Source organism: Capricornis sumatraensis, chromosome 16 (genome assembly GCF_032405125.1).
Source record: "Capricornis sumatraensis isolate serow.1 chromosome 16, serow.2, whole genome shotgun sequence".
Lineage (NCBI taxonomy): Eukaryota > Metazoa > Chordata > Mammalia > Artiodactyla > Bovidae > Capricornis > Capricornis sumatraensis.
This window is the reverse complement of record NC_091084.1, coordinates 76,869,918-76,891,205: the sequence shown is the minus strand read 5'-3', so window position 1 is coordinate 76,891,205 and position 21,288 is coordinate 76,869,918. Positions and strand designations below refer to the sequence as shown.

General features: G+C 61.5%; 1 protein-coding gene across 7 annotated transcripts in view; it reads right to left on the bottom strand.

Moving 5' to 3' along the window:
- Window positions 1-306: 306 nt before the first annotated feature.
- The window catches only part of DGKZ (diacylglycerol kinase zeta), a 43,769-nt gene continuing 22,787 nt past the window's right edge, over window positions 307-21,288 (bottom strand). For 2 of the 7 annotated variants that reach the window (XM_068988389.1, XM_068988392.1), the window contains exons 2-31: window positions 12,542-12,650; window positions 12,196-12,291; window positions 11,846-11,920; window positions 10,597-10,653; window positions 10,408-10,476; window positions 9,565-9,636; window positions 9,337-9,453; window positions 9,159-9,230; window positions 8,777-8,872; window positions 8,455-8,537; window positions 8,279-8,339; window positions 8,077-8,190; window positions 7,827-7,967; window positions 7,325-7,403; window positions 7,069-7,124; window positions 6,871-6,933; window positions 6,696-6,769; window positions 6,496-6,607; window positions 5,861-6,060; window positions 5,561-5,661; window positions 5,391-5,470; window positions 5,232-5,301; window positions 5,062-5,102; window positions 4,439-4,578; window positions 2,514-2,545; window positions 2,220-2,263; window positions 1,661-1,781; window positions 1,547-1,580; window positions 1,207-1,306; window positions 307-949 (exon numbers count right to left, since the gene is read on the bottom strand). In XM_068988389.1, coding sequence (XP_068844490.1) covers window positions 833-949; window positions 1,207-1,306; window positions 1,547-1,580; window positions 1,661-1,781; window positions 2,220-2,263; window positions 2,514-2,545; window positions 4,439-4,578; window positions 5,062-5,102; window positions 5,232-5,301; window positions 5,391-5,470; window positions 5,561-5,661; window positions 5,861-6,060; window positions 6,496-6,607; window positions 6,696-6,769; window positions 6,871-6,933; window positions 7,069-7,124; window positions 7,325-7,403; window positions 7,827-7,967; window positions 8,077-8,190; window positions 8,279-8,339; window positions 8,455-8,537; window positions 8,777-8,872; window positions 9,159-9,230; window positions 9,337-9,453; window positions 9,565-9,636; window positions 10,408-10,476; window positions 10,597-10,653; window positions 11,846-11,920; window positions 12,196-12,291; window positions 12,542-12,650 — 2,626 coding nt within the window. In that variant the 3' untranslated portion in view covers window positions 307-832. Of the gene's footprint in view, window positions 950-1,206; window positions 1,322-1,546; window positions 1,581-1,660; window positions 1,782-2,219; window positions 2,264-2,513; window positions 2,546-4,438; window positions 4,579-5,061; window positions 5,103-5,231; window positions 5,302-5,390; window positions 5,471-5,560; window positions 5,662-5,860; window positions 6,061-6,495; window positions 6,608-6,695; window positions 6,770-6,870; window positions 6,934-7,068; window positions 7,125-7,324; window positions 7,404-7,826; window positions 7,968-8,076; window positions 8,191-8,278; window positions 8,340-8,454; window positions 8,538-8,776; window positions 8,873-9,158; window positions 9,231-9,336; window positions 9,454-9,564; window positions 9,637-10,407; window positions 10,477-10,596; window positions 10,654-11,845; window positions 11,924-12,195; window positions 12,292-12,541; window positions 12,651-12,947; window positions 13,691-21,288 lie in introns of those variants that run through there. The other 5 variants (XM_068988388.1, XM_068988390.1, XM_068988393.1 and 2 more) reach the window with 5 other exon arrangements.

Sequence of the window (21,288 nt, the reverse complement as noted above, 5' to 3'; positions counted from 1 at the left end):
CGGGAAGCGGGAAGCAGGAGGAAATCGGCTCCTCCCCCAGCCCCTGCGAGCCCGGCAGCCTGGCCGAGGTCAGGTCCCGGGCAGGCCCTCAGACCCCACCCCCACACGGGAATCAGGACCCCCTGAAATGGGCCTGCTTCACGGCGTCCAGTCCCCCACCCTGCGGATAACCCAGCAGATCCCACTGCTTCAGGAAGACTCCCCCACCCCCCCAAAAAAAGAAAAGCAGAAAGGAAAAAAAAATACACTTTACTGAGTCACACCCAGCTGTAAACATGTCACCATGAGGGAGCCCCATCCCAACCCCCAGGCCACAGAGTCGGAGGTGAAATGACAGGGTTTGGGAGGAGGGTCACAGGGGAGCTAAGCAGGGCGGCAGGCGGGTGCAGCAGAAGACCCCGGGTGGGTGGGGGGGTCAAGGCAGGAGAGGGGGCTGAGCTCCCAGGAGCCTCAGAGCGACAGTCCCGAAAGGCTGTGAGGCTTGAGAAGCCTCTTCCTGGGGGCTTCCTCAAGGCCCTCTGCCCTCCCAGCTGCGGCCCCTGAACTCCAAGGCCCCCACAGCAGGAAGGTGAGGGCCGCCCCCAATGCTGTGCCCCCCACCCCCAGGCCTGCCCAGCCCAGTCCAGTTTCCTGGTCCCCTGTGAGCCTCCCTCTGGGTGAGGCTGTGGCCTCAGGGGACAGGGTGAGACCCCCCCAGCTCCTTAGAGTCCAGCCCTAGGTCTGGGCAGCTCCTCAGGGAGCAGCACGCGGCTCCTTCCCTGGGCCCGGGTCCCTCTGCGGCCATCTGACTGGAATGTGGCAGCGCGGAGGCCAGGAGGGGACTGGCCGGCCCTCACACCGCCGTCTCCTGGTCCTCCCGCTGGATCATCTGGTAATGCTGCCGGTTCTCCAGGTAAGCCGCCAGTTCCGTGTCCTGAGCCTTCTCAGCCCTCTGCCGGGGAGTGTCGCCCTGGATGGAAGCGGGGGCGGGGAGCTGCCGTCACCTCAGGAGCCTGTTGGTCCCAACAGACTGGAAGACAGGGCGCTTCCTCGGGAGGAGCTGCCTTCTGCGGGCTCAGGCTTGGGGGCCAGGCTGTGTTGAAGGCCAGCTCTGAATCCCCTGAGGCCGCCCTCCCCCAGGCTCCCCTCTCCTACGGGCAGAGTTCGGGAAAGGGTGGCTCCATGTCTGCGTGGATTCCTCCGTGCCCGCCCTGCCCCTCTGCTCACCTGCTGGTCGGTCTTCATGAGCGAGGCCCCGGCCTCCACGATGTAGTGGCAGATGGTGCGCTGGCCCAGGGCTGCCGCCTGGTGCAGGCAGGTCTCCCCACTGGGGGAACAGGGGCTGGCTGTGGACCCCATCCAGTCCTCTGGGCCCTCCTGTCTCCACAGGGGCCATCAGAAGGGGCAGGAAGTGTTGGGTCCTGGGGTGGGGCGGGGAGTGGCCCAGAGGGTGACAGATGTGGCCAGGAAGGGTTTTATGGGCTCAGAAAGGATCCACATCGAGGGGCTAGATGAAGCCTGGGTGGTTTCCAGGGTAACTGGGGTCCTGCCCTGCCCAGATACTCACTTTTCCTCCACGGCATCAAGGATCTCAGTAGGCGCTGGTGAAGGATGGAGGGAAGAGGTCAGAGAGGCCTGGCAGCCTCCCAGCGGCCCCAGGGACCCCAGGGGCACAGCTCACCGTGCTCCAGCAGGTAGCGGACCACTTCCTTGCTACCGGTGCTGACCGCGTGGTGCAGGAGCGTGCGGCTCCGTTCGTCACGGTGCATGAGGTCGCCCCCAGCTCGGTGCAGCTCCTGGAGCTGGGGGCAGGAGGCAGGGCAAGGCTGGGGCGCCTCGAGACCACCCTCCTTCCCACCACAGAAACGCCCCTCCAACTCACACAGGCCCCAGGATCCCTAGAGGTCTCTGGGGGTCTTTTGGGAGTGCAAGGCAGAGACATTGGGCGTCTCTCATCCCAGGTGCCCTTGGACTCCCTGGGAGCCTTGGAGCCTGTAGTTCTTCTAAGACTCACTCCTTTCTGTGCTCTGGGGACAGACAGATTGAGCTAGGAAGCCCCTATGGAGGAACAATGATTGTGGGTGGGGCAGAGCAGATTGGGACAATCACATGGACACCTCCCCCCCAGAGGGCCAGGTCACAACAGATCAACCAAGCAGCTCCTGGCCCAGCCAGAGGCCCCACTCCCCGGGCCCCGCTGGGGCTGCCAAGGGGAAGAAGCCCGAGCCTGGCACTAGTACCTTACAGAAATCGTTCCTCTTGGCAGCCTCGATGAGCTCTTCACCTGCTCGGAACACCAGTCTGTTACACTCTGGCACGGGAGGCCTTGGCTGGCATCAGTGCGTGAACATGTGTGTGATGTATTACTGTGCAAAGCGGGCCTGAGGGGCACGTGTGCCTAGGGCTGTGGCAAATGTGACTATAGCTATGTGGGCATGAGGCTGTGTATGGGTCCACCTGGCCCTGCCCCACCCCACTGAGCCTGGGTCCTCTGACCAGGGAGAAAGCAGGGGCCCTGCAGGGAGAGGCCTCACCTGTAGGGGGCGCAGCGTCCCCTGGCAGTGACCTGCAAACAGAGCAGATGTGACGGGGTGACGTGAGGTGTGACAGGATGAGATATGGGGTGACTTCACAAGATGACAGAGTGACATGAGATGCGACAGGGTGACAGGATGAGATGTGACAGTGTGACAGTGACTTGAGGTGACATACGACAGCGACAGATGTGACAAGGTGACGGTGAGATGTGACATGGGATGTGACAGGTGACAGGATGAGACGTGACATGGGATGTGACAGGGTGACATGGGATGTGACAAGGTGACAGGATGTGACATGAGGTGACAAGGTGACGATGTAACAGGATGAGATGTGACAGAGCGACATGAGATGTGACGGTGACAAGATGAGATGTGACGGTGACGAGATGTGATGTGACAGGATATGTGACAGTGACACATGACAGGGTGACAGATGTGACAAGGTGACATGGGATGTGACAGGTGACAGGATGAGACGTGACATGAGATGTGATGATGTGACAGGATGTGACATGAGGTGACAAGGTGACGATGTAACAGGATGAGATGTGACAGCGACATGAGATGTGACAGGGTGACAGGATGTGACAAGGTGACATGAGATGCAACAGGGTGACAGGATGATATGGGGTGATATCACAAGGTGACAGTGATATGTGACAGGGTGACAAATGTGATAAGGTGACATGGGATGTGACAGGTGACAGGATGAGACGTGACATGAGATGTGATGTGACAGGATGTGACATGAGGTGACAAGGTGACGATGTAACAGGATGAGACGTGACAGAGCGACATGAGATGTGACAGGGTGACAGGATGAGATGTGATGTGACAGGATGTGACAGTGACTTGTGACATATGACATGTGACAAGGCGACAGATGTGACAGGTGACGAGATGTGACAGGATGAGGACATGAAATGTGACAGGGTGACATGTGACAAGGTGACAGGATGTGACATGAGGTGACAAGATGACAATGTAACAGGATGAGACGTGACAAGGTGACATGAGATGTGACAGGGTGAGGTGACAGGATGAGAAGTGATGGGGTAACGTGACAGGGTGACAGGATGAGATGACAAGGTGACGAGATGTGACGGTGACAGGATGAGATGTGACAGGGTGACAGGACGTGACAAGATGACATGAAATGACAGGGTGACATGTGATGCGGCAGTGCCAGGGTGAGATGAGCCAGGGTGAGGCAGGGTGACGTGGCTGCGGCACAGGCCCAGCTTGTTGCCCTCCCAGCCCCAGCCCAGGGCACCCTTGGTTCATTCAACAGTTTATTGAGTGCCTCCTGCATGTCAAGTGCTTTTCTGGGCACCAGCAACTCAGCCGTGAACAAGACAGGTGGAGAACTTGCTCTCAGGGAGCTTACATTCTACTCATAGAGACAAAGTCAGACAAACGAGTAAATACAGTGTTCTGGAACAGCAGAAGTATAGAAGAACGGGAGACTGGGTGGTGTGACAGAACAGCAGCTTCAGGGGGGCTCCCGAGAGACTGCAGAGAAGGCACACCCAGGCTGAGACATGAGTGGAAGGTGCAGATCGGGGAGGCAAGAACAAGTCCAGAGGCGGGCAAACAAGGCGGCAAAGAACAGACAGGTGAGTGGGGCTGCACTGTGGTGGTGGAGGAGGGCACTGGTGCCCAGGGTGAAGTGAGCAGGGCAGGGCACCGTGCCCACAGGGTGCTGGGGGAGAGCAGGAGGCCAGGGGGCTGCAGGGTGCTCAGATGAGGGTGGGGGTGGCCGGGAGGGAGCCCGGGTCTCCGGCCACTGCAGTGGGGTGGATGGTGGCCAGTGGGGCGGAAGGCTCGTGGCCTGGATGTAGCCTGGCGAGGGGGGGCTTCAGTCGGCTGTCCTTTGGGGCAGTGTCGGGGGGGAGGGCTGGCTGAGGCTTGGGACTCACCGGGATGTGGGGGAGCAGGGCGAGGTGGGGAGAGGGGACGTGGGGGTGGGGAGGTCAGGACGGGCAGATGCCCCCAGCAGCTCAGGGTCCAGGATATAAATCTCGTCCTGCGCGATCTCAGTCACGTAGTTGAGGTGTTCCTACAGGGTTGAGGGGGAAGGTTGGGCCGAGGGTCAGGGCCCTGCAGGGCGGCCGATGTGGGGTGCAGGGGGACGCCAGGCCAGCAGACCTGGAGAAGCCACGGCCGTGAGGTAGAGCAATGATGGGGCAGCCAGGCCTGTAGCAGCCCCCACCCCACCCCCTCCTCTCCCTTCCTGCCCCAGATCCCCTGACCTCATACAGGGGGCCCCCAGCTTGCAGCCCCTTCCCACAGCTAAGCCTTTACCGGGTGCCCCAGCCTCTGACCCAAAGCACCCTTCCTTCAGTGTCAGGCTGGAAGATGCCTGTGCTTTGAGGCTCCCCACAAGCCAACCCCAAGTGCCCAGCTCCCTGCCGTCAGCACCATCCCTGTGCACTGCCCATCGGCGGACACAGGTGTGTCCGGCTGTGCAGGACGGCCAAGCAGGACAGGTGACACGGGGCCCCGGAGCCGGCAGTTTTTGGAGCAGACCTCGAGTGCTTACCTGGGCCCTGTCGATTCTGTAGAAGCGGCTGGCAGTGGTGGCTGTGGGGAGAGGGCTGGCTGAAGAAGATGGCCCCCTGTCCAGGCCCGGGTTTCCAGCCACCCCACCCAGGACTGCCAAGGGACTGGGTGGGACCCAGGACGGGACCCAGCCCTTCGGGGGCCACTGACCATCAAGGAAGCACCACTTGGGGGACAGTTTCTGGCACATCGGGGCCTTGGCTCCAGCACCTTCGGGCTCCTGGCAAGAGAGGCAGAGGCCAGGGCTGGAGGTCACTAGAACCTGGGCCGGCGGCGGCCCCGTGGGCAGGCCCTGGCCCCACCCCTCACCTGCCGGAGCCTCTCGATGTGAGCACGGCACAGCTCCAGGTCGCTGTCTCCCGGGACCACCACAGTGCCCAGTGGCACGGCTGCAGGGCAGGGCGGCCGTCAGCAGCGGGCTGCACCCCAGCCTGGGCCCTGCTCCTCAGCGGCCCCTCCCCACCCCGCCTGCCACTCACAAGCCTCTTTGAGCTGCTCCTTGTCGTAGTGCAGGGCCTCGTAGTCGTGCATGCTGACCCTGCTCACCTGGACTCGCAGCTGCTCCGGCACCGGCTGCTGGCTGCAGGCAGGGGGACCACGTGGCGCTTGGCAAGGGCCCTGCCCAAGCTGCTGGTCCCAGCCAGGCATCACACCACGTACTGCCCCTCGCCCCAGCTGCCCTGGGGTAGTTAGCCTCCTTCCCAGAGGGAAAAACTGAGGCCAGGGATGGGCAGAGTCTCTGGGGCCCAGGGCATGTGGGAGGGGTGGGGGGGACATACTCGCTGTGCAGGGGGGCAGCGCTCCGCCGCTTGGCCTTCTGCACCATGGTGGCCTGGTTGCGCAGGGCGATGCGGATGCGGGAGGCTGCAAGCTTGCAGGGCTCGCCGTCCACCTGCACTGGGATGGCTTTGGACGTGGTGAGCAGCACCTCTCGGCACTGCGTCAGCCGCTCGCCATGCCCGCCCACCTGGAGCGCGGCCTGTGGGCACGGGAGACTCAGGGTCAGGGGCTGGCAGGACCACAGGCTTTCCTTTTCCCAGGCTGGAGAACAAAGTGAGTAATCCCCCACCCGACGGAGAGCAGAGGGTGAGACCCCAGCCAGAGAAAGGAGGTGAGGGTGAGCTCTCCGGTTCTGGCCAATGAGAAGGAATTCGGTGACCCTCTTCTGTTGTTTTTTTTTCCTTTTTATATTTATCTGGTTGCTTCAGATCTCAGTTTTGTCACGCAGGCTTAGTTGCCCTGAGGCATGTGGGAACTTAGGGACCCCCAAAGGGATCAAACTCATGTCCCCTGCATTGCAAGGTGGACTCTTAACCACTGGACCACCAGGGAAGGCATCCCCTTCCGTCTCGGGGCCAGGGCCGGGGCAAGGCAGGCCTGGGGCTCCAGGTGGGCCCCGTGCTGGCTTACTCACCAGGGAGGTCATGGTAAAGCCGATGACCTCGAGGTAGCCATCGTCGTGCCGCTGGGGCTCGAAGTCGTGGTGCTCCCCAGGGTGGCCCCAGGGCATGGTGCCTGCGCAGTACCTGGAGGGGAGGGCACCGCCACGGGCTTCAGAGGACAGGTGTGCAAGACAGGGGCAGCAGGGCCCACTCAGCGCCACCCCCTCCTCACCTGGGGATATTCAAGAAAACAATGCACTGGGGTTTCAGGTCCTGAATCTTGGGGGTCAGGTCAGTCCCATCACACTGCAGGCAGGAACAGGCGGACGGGGTTGAGAGCATATGTGCCCAGAGGGTCTCCCTCCCGCCAGACCCACCCACCCTGCCTGTGGGCACAGCCCGCTCACCACCACGCGGATGTGCTTGGCCAAGTCCTTGGAGCTGCCCATCAGGAAGTCGGAGAAGGCTGTCTGTGGGAGACAGAGGGCGTCACCATCTGTGGGTAACAGGGCATGTCCTGCCCGCTGCCACACAGGGGTCCTGAGGCCTGGTGGACACGGGTGGGCGTGGCAACGGCTGGGCACGGTGGCAGGCCTCAGACTCACCCCGGCATAGAACATCTTATTCCGGAAGCGGCTGTTGAACTTCTCCGGGTTGGCCTCTGGGTGGTAGCAAGAAATAGGGGACAGTCAGCTGCTCTGAGCCTGTTAGGGCTTTCCAAGCTGGGCTCGGGCGGGAGGGCTGATGACGGATGAAAGCCTTGTACTGGCAGGGGAGAGGTCTGGCCATCTCGGGGCCCCTCCTGGGTTCCCCACCACCACCACCACCCGCAGGCGGCCTCCTCAGCAAAGACGTGCGCACCTCGAGACTCGTGAAACTCCAGGGTGACGTGGGCATCAAAGCCCAGGCTGAAGTAGTTGTTGAAGACATCCAGAGGCAGCTGGAGGAAGGCCAAGGGACAGGCATGAAGGGCTCCCATTTGTACCCCGCCCCTCCCCACAGCCACCTCTGCAGAAAGGGGGCCTCGGACCGGCCTTCTCAGCTCCCGGGGAGCCCTGCCGAGCGCTTGTACGCCAAAGCAGCCTGTGCCCGGCTGGCTTTTCTTCCCAGGCCTCACCCCGCCGACGACCCTCCTCCCTGACGGGCCTCACGTGCACCAGGACCTGGCTCTGGGCGCTGCTGAGAACCAGTGGTGCCTGGTTGTAGCAGGTGCTTAGTAAGATGTGCCAAGAGGCTGCAGACAACTCTCTCATGAGCTGAGGACCACCATTCCCTCTTCCCAAAGAGAGGCCGAAGTCTGGTGACACGAAGACTTGCCCCAGATCCCAGACACCCCCGGCTCTACCCCCCACTGTTGACCCACCCGGTCGGTGGCCCCCTCGTCTCGCTCTTCAGGCCCTGCCTCGGGGTTGGGCTCTGCACGGAGGTCCCAGCGGTCCAGCTGCACCACGTTGCCCTCCTCCACGTGAGACAGGATCTTGGACACAGGCTCGTCGGTGTAGCCCTGGAGGCAGGGGGTGGGGGGTGGGAACTGAGCTCCTCTGGGGTCTGAGCCTCCCACAGCACCCCACCCCCCCCATCCCCAGCTCCCTGCCCCATCTGCGGGCGCTCACCCCGCCCCAGTTGAGGGTGCGGGCCAAGTCATTGCCAGTGCCCAGGGGCAGGATGGCGACTGGCGGCGGTGGCTTCAAGCGCAGCTGGTCCAGTGTGGAAAGGATCCAGCCGACCTGGAGGGGCAGGGCAGAGCAGGGCAGGTGGGCGTGGGCCGGGTCAGAGCGGGCCAGGTCGGGCGGGGTCGGGGGCAGGAGGACTCACTGTGCCATCGCCCCCGCAGGCCAGGATCCGCAGGTTGTGCACCCGGCGATACATCTCCAGCCTGGAGTCAGAGGGCGGGAACGGAGTCAGAGGGGTCAGGGTCCCTGAGCTGTGGCCCGAGAGCGCGCCAGGCCAGCCCTCGCCACCACCCCCGCAGAGCCCTGGAAGGTACTTACGCCTCCCTGGGACCCCCCTGGCTCAGGTCAAAGACTTGCCGGGGATTCAGATACCAGAGGAAGGACTGGATGATCTTGGCGCCCTGCGGGAAACCAGGAGCCAACAGGGAAGTGGGGAGGCATCAGGGGTGGGGGGCTGAGGTGGGGAAGCCTGTGGGCCCAGGAAGAGGCAAGAGGCGGAGACAGAACACGACTTTCTCCGAATCCCAGCGAAAGAGGAATGGGGCCGAAGCAGACCCGGGAACACCTGCTGGGGGGAGGAGCTGAGCTAGACCCCACCCCTCCCCCAAGGCTCGCAGGGGAGACTGGAGGCCGTGCGCACCTGGTTGCCCCCACTCTTGGGGTTCACGAACACCAGCAGGGGCTTCATGAGGGGAGACGGAGTAGGCCTGATGATGAAGGGTCTCCAGCGGCCCTCCTTGGAGACAGAGAGAGCCCGTAAGGCTGGCTCCCGCCCTGGGGGACCCTCACCCTGTCCTCCATGCCCCGGGTGCCCCCGTGAGTATCACCGAGGGGTCAGACCTCACAGTGGGCCTGGCCCCAGAGGAGGACCTGACCCCTCCCCCTGCTCAGGGGCCCCAGAGCCCAGACTGACCCAGCGATGGCCGCATCATGAGCTCCGAGGGGGGCGGGCCTCAGTGTCCCAAGAAACAGGCCCCCCTCTCCTGTTCCCCTCCGGCTGCCCGCCTGGTCCCCAGTCTAACCTCAGGCCCTTTCTTGCTAGACTTCCTCTTGAAGGATGCTCTCTTTTTCTTCTTGCTGGCTTTGAGGGTGTTCTGCGAGGGAAGTGGAGGTGTGGGTGACAAGGTGGTTGGAGCTGGGGTGGCCGGCAGACCCTGGGGGTCATGGGGATTGGGGTTTCCTGGCGCAGGTGGGACTCACCTGGGGCCTGCGGGCCCGGAGGATCCAGGTAGGGGGGATGACCACGGCGGCGTGGACCCCCAGGGAGCACGGCTCCTCGATCTGCTGCAGCATGAAGCAGGACACCTTGCTATGGTACTGGAAGGGCGGGGTGGCGGGGGGCGTGGTTGAGCTGGGCCTGGCCGAGACCTGCAGCCCGCACCCCGCGCAGCCCTGGGGGACAGCCAGCGGCAGGGGAGTGGCACTCACTGCTTGCTTGCACCAGGAGCAGCTGATGGCCACGATCTCCTTGCTGTGGAAGGTGAACTTCTGCTGGAAGCCCTAGGGGGCAGAGGGTGCTGAGGGTCCCCGGGGCTGGGCCCAGAGCAGCAGGCCCAGCCCCTTCCTGCTGCCAACATCTCTCCACCCAGGGCAACTGAGCACTCTTTTTTTTTTTTTTCTTTTTAAAGACAAGAACTATAAAAGGAGTCCCTAGAGTCACGGGGGCTGAGCCAGGCTGGTCTCTGAAGTTAAGTGCACCATCTGCTGGAAAGGGGTCCATAGATAACTCCTGCCTAACTCCAGTCCCTCCTTCCCAACCCAGGCTGTCAAAGCTCTGTGCAGTAAGCATCACAGTCATTCCCTGTTTGTCCTACACAGGTTTATCGCAGGGCCTACTGTGCCGGACGTGCTGGACACTCAGGGTGGACAGAGGGAGGAGGGACAAGGCCCCTAGATCTCTCAGAGCCTGAACTTACTGGGGGGTGGGTGGAGGGGACAAGACAGGTCAGTGAAACCTGGGCTGCTGTGGGCCGTGCTCACACCCGGCGGGCCCTCAACGTGCATCGGCTGAGCTAGCGAGGGAAAAAGCCTCCATGCTTCTCGAAGGGGTTGCTCACAGCTTCTGAGCGGTCCAGACACACTGCTCTCGGAGGAGGAGGCTTTCCTCCCTGCTCTCCCGCTCTGCCCAGGGACCTGGGGGTTCTGGGATTGAGTGGGCATGGCAGCCAGAGAGTGGGCCCAGGACTCTGCCCGCGGTCAGGAGCGGACGGGCCACACGTGGCGGTGCGGGGTTGCCGGGACCAGGGCCAGCTTGCTCAGGCGCAGCCTCACCTTCCCGCAGTGCCGACACTTGCCGTCCTGGCGCCGCCGGTGTACCCAGTGGTGCCGCACGAAGGTTGGCTGGTGGAGGAGAGGAGCGGCACCGGGCTGAGCGACGGGCAGAAGCCCGGCGACACTCTGGAGTCACTGCCGAGGGGCCCGGTCAGGAAACCCGGGGCCCTGACCACCCCCGGCACTTACCTCACGGACGTTCCTGGAGCCCGATTCACGGAAGGATGGCTTACAGCGGAAATTTATCTGTGAAACATGCAGTGACCACCGAAACGTCAGAACCGCCCTTCATGGGGTCAGGCACGTGGCCACCCCCTTCAGAAGGTGTCACTGGGGAGGCATCCTCACAAAGGAGGGAGAGGCCCTCCGGCATCCTGGGGGCCCTGAGAACACCAGACACCTCTTCTCAGAGGCCCTCCGGCATCCCTCCTCCTCTCCACTAGCCAGAAGGAAGCTCCCTTCCGCTGCCCAGTCTTCTGGGATGAGGGAGACAGCAAGTTCTGTATCCGTCTTCCCCGCTAAAATGGCAGCAAGGCTGACCCATCCTGTACTCTTCCTCGCCCTCCAGCTCTCCCAGCTCAGGCACCTGCAGGCAACCCAGTCCATGCTTGTGGACTGGTCCCTGGAGACCGTCAGCCCATTTGTGGAGCCCTGGTTTATCACCTTAGGGGCTGGGGTGACGGATCTACAGGACCTAGGGCTACAGGCGTCTCTCTTTTCCTCAGGGCCCCTGCTTCAGCCCTAGGAAAACTGTAGGGAAACTGCACTGTATGAGATGAAGAGTAGGGGAAGCCGTCTGCGTCAGCCTCGTTCAAGCCATTCCTAGTCCTACAGGATTTCTCTTACACTGGCCTCGGCTTCTGCTGGTGGGGAGTCCCGCAGGGCCATGGCAGCCTCCCAATCCATAGGCCTGGACCCACTCACCCAGCTGTCCTTCTCCCTCCCTCCCTAGAAGCGCGGGGCCCAGATGCGCCCCTAGCTGCAGCCACTCCGTGGACAACGGTCCCTGGGAAAAGGTCTTTACAGCCGCACCGTGGAGGGGACAGAGCCAGGGTTCAGGGCCCACACAGGACTGGCCCAGACAGTGCTGAGGTACGAAGGCTCAGCGCCTTCTAACTATTAGTTTGGGAACTGATAAAATGGCATCTCAGCCAGCATTCGTGACTTCGTATAGTAACAGTCTTATGAGCCTCGCTCTATGCCAGGCTTGTTCTGGGCAGCTGGACGCAGCAGCAAATGAAGGGGGAGCCGGGATGCAGACGCAGGCCCTGTAGCCCCCGGGTCTTTGGCTTTTTCACCACTACACACACTGAGGCACCCCTGGCCGGTGGTGTCTGTGTGACGTGAACACGCATGTACAGAGACCCATGTAGGAGTGCCGTGAGGGCTTCAGCACCCCGAGGGAGAGGGGCAGGAAAGCCTAAACAGCCACGCTCACCTTCTCGAGCTGCTCGATGCAGGGCGTGTGGACCACAATCTTGCAGGCCGCACACTTTCTCCGGGACACTGATTTCTGCTGCAGGAAACAGAAGGTCCCTGAGGCCCGGGGTAACCCGGGCTCGGGTGCTGCCCCACGCCTACCCCAGCACAGCTGCGCTGGGAGAGCACTGTCGAGCCCCGTCCTGGCTTCAGGACCCAATCCCGTCCCTCTGGCCTTCGGGGGGCAGCCCCCTGCAGGGCAGCTCAGGCGAGAGCCTCGCTCTCACCTTCCCCTGGGAGGGCCGGCTTACAGGGCTCGAGATCCGGCTCCACCACCAGGGGGCGGCGTACCGCACCGCGCTCACTCACCAGCATCTTGGCGACGCAGTACTGCTCTCCGACGTAGCAGAAATCCCCGGACACGTTGGTCTCGAACCAGATGTGTTCCCCATAGGTCGCCGACTCCTGGAGGACGGGAGGAGCACGCTCGGTGCACGCCTGCTCTGCCCCCCTCCCCCAAGACAAACCTGCTCCAGCCCCCACAATCTACTTTGCTGCATCCTGTTTTCACCACTGTTGGCCCGAACGTGGCCACCCTAGGAGATCTGCCCTGACCCCACAGGTCCATGGGCTTCCCTTGCAGCCGCCCACAGGACTTCCGACCCCCAGCAGGGAGCTGGTCCCCATCGACCCCTCCCCGCTCCCGGCCACTCACACTCCAGTCCACGGTGCTCCGGATCTGCCGCTCAGGCTCGCTGCACGGGGCCCCAGGAGCAGGAGGAGGGGGTGCCAGGTGCTGAAGGCCCGACTTGGTGATGGCTTTCCTGCGGAGGAGGAGACAGCTGAGGCCTGCTGGGCGCGCAGCGCCTCTGCTTCCTTCCCCTCGCCTGGGATCTCTGCCTTCACCTTGACCTCAACCCCGGGTCAAGGCAGGGAGGGCAGAGGAGGCCCCCCAGGACACCCTCCCCTCCCCGGCTCTGAGAGGATCCCTGAGGAGACTCGACTCTCCTCGCTGCCCTGCTGGCTTCCGAGCCTGGCCCAGAGCTGCTGCCAAGCTGGGGACCCTCGGGCCAGCCCCCCGGAGGTCACACCACTGCCCTGCTAGCCGCAGCTATACCTACGCAAGCAGGGTACTCCAGGTCTGGGGTCCGGCTGACTTGCGCCGCAGGGCTACCTGGCGCCGGCGGGACAGCGGGCGCACGCGGGCGGGCATCCCGAGGCCGGCTGCAGTGCCCGAGGCTCTTCGACCTCCTGGGCTGGGCTGCTGGCCCATGGGCCGCGGCTGGCTGAGGCGCCGGTAGTGACCGTGCAGGCCCCAGAGCCCGTGGTCTTTCACCACGTCTGCGGGCAGCAGGTGGGAGGAGGCCCGGCGCCGGCGCCAGCGCGGCACCGGCAGCAGGGGCAGCCCGCCGCGGGGCGGGGGTGGGGGCGGCCCTGGGGTCCCGGCGCCCGGCTGGGCGCTCGGTGACGCGACCCTCATATCCTCCTCCTGCAAGCCCTCTTCCTCCTCCATGCCCACGAGCCCAGCCAACAGCAGGGGTGCCACCAGAAACTGGGGCCCCACCACGGCCGGCTGCGGCTGGGTGGGCACCTCCTCCACGGCGAAGCGGGGATTGCAGGCGGGGGGCGCGGTGCTGGAGCGCCGGCGGCGGCCGGGGCGCGGGGCCACCACCCCGCAGCTCAGGAGGCAGCCCTGGAGCTGCGCGCTGGAGCGCCGCCGCTGTACCAGCGAGGAGGAGGCCTGCCCCGCGGGCGATCGGCGACGGGCCTTGCTCGTGGGCAGCCCCGCGCCGCTCGGCCGCCGCGGCCCCTCCCCTGGGCCGGGCGCCTTCCGCTGGAAGTGTCTCTTAATGAAGGTCTCCATGGCAGGGGCAGGCGGGTGGCTGTTGGGCACAGAGACCGGGAGCGTCAGGAGCCGGGCATCCCAGCCCCAGGAGCCCAGTCTCAGCCTCTGCCCTTGGAGAAGGGACACTTGGGAGGAAATGGGGGTGTTCTGTGGCTTCTGAGCCCCTTAAACGGGGCGGGGTACGAGAAGACCCAGCAGGGAGCCCACACTCATTGCTGCTGGACATGGTGCTCCCCAATTCCGCCCCCTTGCAGCCGCAGGAGCACTGCAGAGGAGGGGCTGCCAGTTACCCTTCTGGGTTCCCCTGTCCAGGCACCAAGATCCACAAAGCTCTGGCCTAAAGGACTTCCAAATCCCTTGCCTGAAGCTGATGGAAAGGAAAAGAGAAAGGAAGCTGGGCGCCTGGAGTCAACCTAGACAGACTGTGGGGCTGTTGTTAGCTGTTCAGCCTTGTGTGACTCTGCGACCCCAAGAAGTCCAGCACACCAGGCTTTCCTGTCCTTCATCATCTCCTGAAGCTTGCTCAAACTGATGTCCATTGAGTTGCTGATGCCATCCCACCATCTCATCCTGCCTTCTATCTTTCCCAGCATCAGGGTCTTTTCTAATGCGTCGGCTCTTTGCATCTCGTGGTCAAAGTATTGGAGCTTCAGCTTCAGTATCACTCCTTCCAATGAATGTTCAGGATTGATTTCCACAATTGATCACAGAAAACTAACCAAACTGATCACATGGATCACAGCCTTGTCTAGCTCAATGAAACTATAAGCCATGCCATGTGGGGCCTCCTAAGGCGGATGGGTCATGGCAGAGAGTTCTGACCAAACGTGGTCCCCTGGGGAAGGGGGACTGTCAAACCACTTCAGTATTTTTGCCTTGAGAACCCCAGGAACAGTGTGAAAAGGCAAAAAGATAGGACACTGAGGGGCTGAGGGCAAGGTTTTTCCTCTCCTTGGGGAGGTTAGGCTTAGGTGTCCCTTCCCAGGACATGGAAGAAACCAAGCCACGGTAAGAGAATGAGGCTCTCTGAAAGGAAATTTGGCCCTGCCACGACCCCCAGACCTGGGGCCAGGCCGAGAGCAGCCCCAGAAAGGGAGAGGGTCTGACATCTGCCTCGTGGGTGGAAGGCCGCTTGGAGCTCACCCCACCCCTCTGCCTGAGAACTGGAGAGGCAGCTGCACAGGGTGGGGAGAGAAGCCACGAGAGCGCCTCTGGGCTCTGCGGGTGCTCCTGCTCTGAAGGGCTGATGGTAAGCACTTCCCGAGCCTCGCCTTTCTGAAGAGGCCCAGGATGGACAACCCATGTGTGGCAGTGCTGGACGATGTCTGAAAACCTTCTTCTGGCCGCTGAGGGAGCCCGTGAACTGCACGTTGACCTGGGGGCCAAGACCCGAAGCCCCAGTGCTCAGAATCCCAACACTAAGCTACCTGGAGCACCATCCTGCAGGAGCCCCAGGGACCACGCTTGCTCAAGCCATCCTCCCTTGACCTGGTCTGAGCACGGGCTCTGATCCCTTCACCAGCTCGCCTGCCCCGTTGCCCCTTCTACACAGGCCAAGGGGAGCACATGCGCTCTTACCCGCTCCTAACAGTGGGGAAAGGGCACAGCACCTGGTGTGCTTCAAGGGGGCCATGCCTGCAGAGCGCCCAAGGACACCTGTGTCCACCATCAGGTACTCTCCTGGGCTCTGGCGGCCACAGGGAGGTCTGAGTCACAGCCACGGGACCCCTGCCTGGGGCTGACAGGAGAGACACTTCTGTCAGCTGCGGGCCTGAGAGCGTGGAGGAAGGGCTTGAGGAATCCGGGCTGGGCTGCGTGGCCAGCGCCGCCTCCTCCTCCTCCCACCTTGATTTGCTACTGCCCTGGTTGGCTTCCCTGGTTGCTTAGATGGTAAAGCCTGCAATGCAGGAGACCCAGGTTCGATCTCTGGGTCCGATCCCTGGGTCGGGAAGATACCCTGGAGAGGAAATGGCGACCCACTCTGGTACTCTTGCCTGGAAAATCCCATGGACAGAGGAGCCTGGTAGGTTACAGTCCATGGGGTTGCAAAGAGCCAGACATGACTGAGTGACTTCGCTTCACTTGGGGGTCCGGGCAGGCAGCGTTAGGCCAGGGCCTTGGATAGGTGCAGGAGTACTGACATGGAGGCAGCCATGCCTGCAGAAGCCGTGCTGGGGGCTGCCGGGCTCCAGGGCTTGCTGCTTACGATCTGCCAGCCTCTGCAGGTGAGGGGAAGGAGGGCAGAAGAGCTCCTGGTTTCCTCCTAAAATCAGTGCCGTCCTGCCTGACATTTGCTGAGTGCCCACACACATCAGGCAGGATACTAAGTCCTTGGCAAACACGTGCACTGTTTTATAAACCACAGCACCCTAAAGAATAGACACGGTATCATGCATGGCTCCTGAGGAGAGACTGAGGAGATAACCAGCCCCAGGTGCACAGCTAGTCCATGAGGAGCAGGCGCTGGAACCCACCTCGACCCGAGGGCAGAGCCTGGTCTGAGCTGGGACTAAGGTGCCATAATGGCAACAGCGGTGCATTTACCCATCACCCGCTACGTGACAAGTGCGCTCACTCACCATCTCCTTTGATCCTAGCTACCTCCCCGGAGGCAGGTTACAGAAAGGAGGAAACCAACTTGAGGAGACCAGGCCCAGGCTCCTGGGTCACACAGCTGGCCACGGGCAGGAGCGGGACCTGAACTCAGGTCCGCCTGACCCAGGGTCTGCGCTGCGCCCAGCAGGAGGAGCCTGGAGGCCCAGCGGCCCGCTGCCAACGGGACCCTGACTTTCCAGCACTGCTCCAGGGTGTCAGCTTTCCCCGCCCGGCTGGTCAGGCCGCCCTGTGACAGCTGCCCAGCCCGGAGGAGATTAGTCACCCGAACACACCGCCTGATGCGAGTGTCACCCAGAAAACAAAAGGCCACAGTCACTGGGGGGGGAGGTGCGGCAGGCGCTCTGTGGGTGGCCGAGAGGGTGGACCCTTCCGCCTGCCCAGCCCCCCGCCTGCGACAAGAGAGGCTGGGGTGTGGACAGGCCTCACGGCTCACCTGCCTCAGGACACAGGGGCGACTTAGAGGGGCTCCCCCCGCGCCTGGGTCCCCACCGGGCCCGGCCCAGGGGTCTCCCCAGCGGCCTGCTGGCGCGGTTACCACCAGCAGGGGCGGGCCGGGCCGGGCCAGGCCAGGCCGGCGCCGCGTGACCTCATGCAAAGCCGCTCCCTCTCGGGCCTCAGTTTCTTTGTCGGTCGAAGGAGGCCATCAGCTGGCTGATCTGACGGTTTATGACACGCTCCCCTCTAAGGCGACCGCACCTCTGTGCTCCGACACCCCTCCTTCCCGGCCCAGGCTTCCTGTTCTTCTGGTCGCCATAGAAACCTCTGTCCTCTGGTCAGCAAAGGCCTGACTCCTGACTTCCTATCTCGGCCCAGGCCTCTCCTGGGTCTGCTCCCAGGCCCTGCCGGCTCCCAGGCCCTGCCGGCTCCCAGGCCTGTCCCGGACTCTCCTCTGCCTGCGCCTGCAGCCTCTTCCCATGGCACGGCCCTGGGCGGCAGCTTCCTCTCACCTCACGCTCTGTCAGCTTCCACACACCACACTCAGTACATGTAAAGGTCACCGGAGGAGGCCCCACAGGGTTCTGACACCGACAGCAGAGCAAAAACGGCTGCCCTCAGCCTCCTGGTCGGGGCCCAGCGGGGGAAGCCTGTCACACCCGAAGGGGATGGGCTGGGAAAGGGCTCAGGGGCCCCGTCGATGTCCAGCCGGCTGCTAGGAGCCTGGGGAGGAGGACAAAGGGTGCTGTGGGCAGACGGGCTTGGTGGCGGCTGGCCGGGCACCCTTGGCGGCTAGGCTCAGGCAGCTGCTGGGGGCGATGGGCACAAGCGCCCCAGCTCCATCGGTTGCTAGGCAGAAAGGCCAGGACCCCTGATCGCCCAGTTAAACTGGCTCACGTCATCTTAGCTTCAAGCTTTGGAACCCTGTATCTGCCACTGCTTTCCTGGGCTGATCAACTAACCTTTTGGAGTCTCAATTTTCTCCTCTGCAAAGTAGGGCTGAAACGACCTAGTCCAGAGGCTTTGACGTGACAGAGGTTCAGATGACATAACGGTGCAAAGTACCTGATGACAGCCGGCAGAGAGGAGGGGCTTGGCAGGGCCTGCATCCACAGCAGACACCTGGGCGTGTGGGTCGTGCCACCTACCGGAATCTGTCTCTGCTCCCAGGTGGCTCAGTGGTCAAGAACCCGCCAGCCAGAGCAGGAGAGGTAAGAAACATGGGTTCGATCCCTGGGTTGGGAAGATCTCCTGGAGCAGGGCATGGCAACCCACTCCAGTATTCTTGCCTGCGGAATCCCATGGATGGAGGAGCCTGGTGGACTACAGTCCCTGGGGTCATCAAAAGCCAGATACAACTGGGCATGCACGACGGTGCAGGTAGGAGCCAGAAAGGGAAGCGGGAGCAGCCAGGACGGCCACCACCCACCATACGAGGAACACAGCTAGGCAGCCTGGGCTGCGTGGGGGGTCTGCTCATGCTGGGACAGATGCTCTCTGCCCCGGCACCAGATCGGGCCTCCAGGGACTGCTCTGCCTCCCAGGGTGCTCGCACAGCCCACCCTGTGGGATTCAGCCAGAGCGCCCGTTCCACACCGAGTGTGGAATGCCACCACACCCCAGGCGCCGTGTCCTGGTGAAGGCTGGCAACGGTGCCCAGAGGTCATCTCCAGCAGGGCCTGCGGGTCAGAAGCCGCCCTGGCGGCTCCGCTCCCACAGCACCGAGGCTGAGGTCGAGGGAAGGGGGTGGGGACGGCTGGAAGTGGGGCCTGCCTGGGGGCTGCTGAGACAGGGTGCCCAGGTCTCCACTCACTAAGGGGAGACTGCCAAAACCAAACCAAAGCAAACTTCACAGTGCGAGACGTGGGCCAGGGCTGCGCGGTACGGGGGGCGACTAGGCCAGTCATGTTTACCACGACGGGGTCTGCCCTGGCTCGGGGACAGCAGCTCAGACCCCCATCCCTTCCCGCTCCCTTTCCATCAGCTCCAGGAGCCTGGTTTGGGGACAGTGGTGCCTGAGGGACCCTCCCCCCGCAACCCCACCCCGACAGGTCCAAGAGGGTTAGGAAGCAGAAGGCAAGGGAGGGTTGAGGGAAGCCCCTTTGACCTGATCTGGAAGGCAGGGTGGCAGGCAGGAGGTGCCCTCAGGTGGCAGGCAGAGCGGGCGGGTGGGGGCCGGGGTCCCCGTGGGCAGGGGAGCCCTGCTGCAGCGCCAGCTCGGCTGCTGGCCTCCGGCTGAGCAAGTCCTAGTTTGGAGAGCGAGCTGCTGAGGCTGCTCCTCTGCCCCCTCCCCCTCCCCACCCTCCTCCCCGCCCCCCCTAGCCTGAGACAGCCGTTATGAAAATAACCCGATTGGTAACTGACTGCACTTCCTCTCCCAGCAGAGCAAGCAGGCAGCGGCTGCTGGGCGGGCGGCCGGGCGGGCACACAGGGGCACGAGCCTGGCTTCCTGGCTTCTCTTCCCAGCGTCCCCAGAGGCTAGCAGGGCAACAGCCCAGGAGCCTCCCCTCCAGCCAGTCCAGTCACAAGCACAGCCCCTGTCTTAGCTCCAGGAAGGCAAGGGGACTGTGGGGGGTGGTTAGACATGGTGGGGAGGTCACCCTACACCCTCTAGCTCCCCGTGAACAGGTTTTTCCGGGGTCTGGGGAAAGCATCTGAGACAGCGAAGCACCGGCCCCAGACAAAATAACCACAAAAACAAATATCTTGTGGAGTGTTTCACAACTTACAAAGCGCTTTTTCACAAGGATTACCAGACAGGAGGCTTGTAGCTCCCCCTGCGCAAGTGACATTTCGGTCCCAGCTGAACCACCAGGGCACCTGAGGCTCGAGGAGGCCCGTCGTGCCCAGGGCTCAGAAGGGCTGATCCGGGCCTCCAGATCCCGGCTTTCGCAGCCCTGCCAGGGGGTCTGTCAGGTCCAGAAGAAGCCAGTCCACGTTGCACCCATTCAGCCCAGCATGCCAACCCTCGGTTTACACTCCTGGCCCCCAGAATCTAGAGCACCAGCTCTCCAACATCCTGGTCCGAGGACCCTCTTATACTCTTACAAGTTACTGAAGATCCCCAAAAGGTGTTCTTTGAGAGTTACAGCTATTAACGTGGACCATATTAGCTTCCGTGGTGGCTAAGATGGTGGAGAATCTGCCTGCAATGCAGGAGACCTGGGTTGGATTCCTGGGTTGGGAAGATTCCCCTGGGGAAGAGAATGGCAACCCACTCCAGTATTCTGGCCTGGAGAATTTCATGGAGGCTACAGTCCATGGGGTCACAAAGAGTGGGACATGACTGAGCAACTACCACTTTCACTTTTTCATATTAGAAATCAAAACTGAGAAATGTTTAAAATACTATTCATTTAAAATATATTAAAATACTATTTAAAAACAATAAGCTCAGTATGTTAATATAACACACTTTTATGGAAAATAAGCTCTATCTTCCAACACAAAAAAGCAGCGAGAAGACTGGCATGTTTTAATTTTGTAAATCTCTAATGTCTAGCTTATTAGAAGACATCTGGATCCTAATATCTGCCTCTGCAGGCAATCTGTTGTGATATGTTAATTTGGCTGAAGTATATGAAGAAAATTCTGCCTCACCCTGACAAGTAATAAGAAAAGGAAAGAGGATTTTAATAGCCCTTTCAGGCAATTACAGATATTCTTCTCTGCTATTATACCAAAATATCACAAGTGGCAGTTTCTTAAAGGTTAGTGGCTATGTGGGATCTGAAATGTTATCAGTGAACTTTTCACTGGTCTATCTTGCATTTTGAATTTTGAAACATTAAGCACTGGTCACTGGAAAATACTGGTTTACTGATTTAGGCGGATCTCCAGATACTGGAACGAGGTTTCCAAAATTCTAATTCTCGCTGAAAAGCTGAAATTTTATCAACAGCAACAAACACTGTTTTTGAAGTGACAAGCTCACTGCATTCTTTTTTGAGAAAATGTCTGCTAAACATCCAAGTTTAAAGAGTTTTTGTCTGTCAGGTGTCCTTTCAAGCTAAAATGGTGTTCCTTAAAAAAAAAAAAAAAGTGACTAGTAGGGCCTGTGACTCAGTCATAAAAGTGCTTTTCAAGATAACCATCAAAGTTCGGTTTGCAGCAAAAGTGCCTCATGTCTATTCCACATTTCTTCACACAGTATTTTTTAAAATGTACACTCAAGGATCCGGGCTTTATAAACGCGATATACTGACGGCATTTTTCGGTGGTGCTGCCTGAGTGTGAGGAATGCAGCAGCTGTGCGTTTGCGGCGGGGGCACTGCCTGGCGTATGCCAAGCTTCCAGTGGCTTTACTGGTGCCATGGTTCTCCACCACTGCCTCTACAGCATGAGTCCAGTATCGACACTGTGAAAAGGACATGAACCAGGGCAGCTTGGAAAGTAGCATCCTGAAGATTGTTTTGATCCCCACGATCCCCTGAAAGGGTGGAGGGCACCCCCAGGACCATACTTTGGGAAGCCCCGATTCAGAACGAATCCTAAGTCCAGTTAACCTAGCAAGCATGCCTCTGCAGCGCACCGGTAATGCAGCCTCCCATGCACTGACACAGCCC